Here is a 2,281-nt window from a genome sequence, read left to right as displayed (position 1 = left end):
CGACCTTTAAGCGCAGCAGGTCCGGGTGGTTGCAGCCAGTCGCATGCGTGTGATGAGCTCGAAAATATTGGCGTAGTTGTTCAGCACTGTGCCGTGCTCTGCATATGTGGTGAACTCGCGCTGGTAGTCGGAAAACAATGACACATAAAAGTCCTCCTCCTCGGGGCTGAATTTGTCGCGGCGCGTCTGGATAATACGCGGCGGTAGCCCCATGTCCCTTTGCGCGCTCGACCTTGGTGCGCCGCAGCATGACATTGTCGAAGCTTGCTTCAGCTTGGTGAACGCCATACGGCTCTTGTCGCTATTGATTGGGTTCTTCTGAATCGGGTTCATGATGTGGTAGTTCCAGTAGCAAAAGTGCGACATGTAGTGTGTGAGCACTGGCTGCAGGTCTTGCTCTTGTGGAATGGCCACGAGAGCGACGTGCAATCGCTCTTGTAGTTGAAGTACATTGCAAAGGGACTGCAGCGGGTCATCCCGGATCAAGGAGTATAGTTCGCCCACACGGTTTATGAAGAGGGGTGCCAGTCAGCGACCACGTATACTTGGCTTTCAGCTCGAACGCTGCACGAGCAGAATTGCTGGACCGGTCCTTGATATTGTGTGCCTCATCAAGCACGATCCGTGCCAGTCGACTTTGTGCAGCACCGAGTCTTCATGCAGCAGGTTGCCATGGCGGCGGAATCCATAGCGCTCGCGCCGAAACGACGATTCGACCACCGCATAAGTGGTAAGCACAACGTCGTATTTCACCAGCTCGCTCGGGTTGAGATCCCCGTTCTCGTCAGCAAGCTTCTGGCGGTCTGTGCCATAGTACATGAACACCGACAGGTCGTCGGTAGGCCGCCTCGATCTCAGACTTCCACTGCATCAGCGCTACTGTCGGACAGATTACCAGCGTCGGCTTTCCACGATTGACCAGCATCAAGCCGATGGTCTGCAGTGTCTTGCCCATGCCCATCTCGTCAGCCAGCACCCCACCGCGGAACTGGTGCCCTCCTGCCGTGCCATCCACCACACGCCCTCGCGTTGGAACGGCAGCAGCCGGATCTTGAGGTTGGGCGGCTGCTCGACCATCTGCATCTCGGGTGGTCCAGGCAGCGACTTCCATGCGGATTTCAGCTGCGGGTGGTGGAGGAACAGCTCTGGGCGGTGAAAGTAGTCCAGGTCTCCTTCGGGAGGAGCATCGATAGGAGGGTCTTCTTCCTTGACCTTTGGCCGTTTCCGAGCCCTGGCGCGAGACGCCTTGGATCTGCCAGAAGCTGATGCTCGTGCCGGCCGAAGAGCAGATGTCAGCTCCTGGACGCGGCGAGTCAATGACGAAATAGTCTCGCAAGCTCGCCTCTTCTGGATGCATATTCTCTCTTCGCCTTTCGTGCTGCTGTTCCAGCCTGCCCCTCTGCTCGGCTGGTCCTTGACAGCAGTGTCTTGCAGTTCCTCCGACTCCCCTACGCTATCCCATCAGTGTCCGTCTGCTCATCCGATTCACCAAACCCCTGCCCAAGCACATTTAACTGGAGGTTGGTCGCTCGCTCGTTGCGCAGCAGTTCCTCCAGCTCGTCATAGAGGCAGCCCTTGCTTCTATGGCTTCAGCAAGCTGATCTTCAAGCTCAGCTTCAGTGGTGTTCTCTGGCCCCGCAGTCTTCCGACGCCGGGTTGGTGGTTCCTGGAAGTCGCTCTCGTCGCTGCCAGAATCATCGGAGCTCTCACTGACAAAGTCACTGTCGTCATCGCTGACAGCAACTAACTCCTGTGGCGAGGCTGGTGTGGCAGTTCCGCTGGACGAGCTGTGGCTCCCGGCTGATGTCGGTGCGCCGGATGAGGCAACCAGCGTGGTAGTAGACGAGGACGTGTGATGGGCTTGATCGGCAGCGGCCTCTGTGTTTTTTGCGCAGGACCGCCGCAGCAGGCGCAGGCGCAGGCGCAGGTCAGCTGCCAGTGAACGACTTTTGGATCGGGTAGTAACCATCCTTTTTGCTTCTTGCTGCAGGAACTTTGTGTGAAAAAACTGAAGGTAAAGGAGCAGAGATGTATGCGTCGTGCCCTTTGCCACCAAAGAGTACAAATTAAAAACTGCGGAATGCAGCGATGGCGCAGGCGGTTTCCATTGGGCGAACCGCTGATTACATCCTGGGTGGATTAATCCTCGCTGTGGATAGCGCCTGGCTAAGGGCATAAAACCGTGGATTTTGACTGCACCCACGGCTCTTTTCTTGTATTTTCGTCTTCATTTTACAATAATTTACTATGGATTGTGGAACTGGCGCTGCGGCAATTAAGC

At 56.3% G+C, this 2,281-nt stretch overlaps 1 protein-coding gene across 1 annotated transcript; it reads right to left on the bottom strand.

Annotated features, from left to right (window-relative positions):
* Positions 1-80: 80 nt before the first annotated feature.
* On the bottom strand, positions 81-1,969 carry DL89DRAFT_297827 (uncharacterized protein; the record flags this gene model as incomplete). The annotated part of the gene is made up of 9 exons (XM_040890762.1): positions 81-98; positions 145-217; positions 254-398; positions 571-607; positions 637-795; positions 830-988; positions 1,021-1,212; positions 1,244-1,329; positions 1,651-1,969. The coding sequence occupies 9 exons, from the start codon at positions 1,967-1,969 to the stop codon at positions 81-83; spliced, it is 1,188 nt and encodes a 395-aa protein (XP_040739160.1).
* Between the last annotated feature and the right edge of the window lie 312 nt (positions 1,970-2,281).

Source organism: Linderina pennispora (genome assembly GCF_002104995.1).
Source record: "Linderina pennispora strain ATCC 12442 chromosome Unknown DL89scaffold_129, whole genome shotgun sequence".
Classification (NCBI taxonomy): domain Eukaryota; kingdom Fungi; phylum Kickxellomycota; class Kickxellomycetes; order Kickxellales; family Kickxellaceae; genus Linderina; species Linderina pennispora.
The sequence above is the reverse complement of the archived record's forward strand: the minus strand, read 5'-3'. Positions and strand labels throughout refer to the sequence as shown.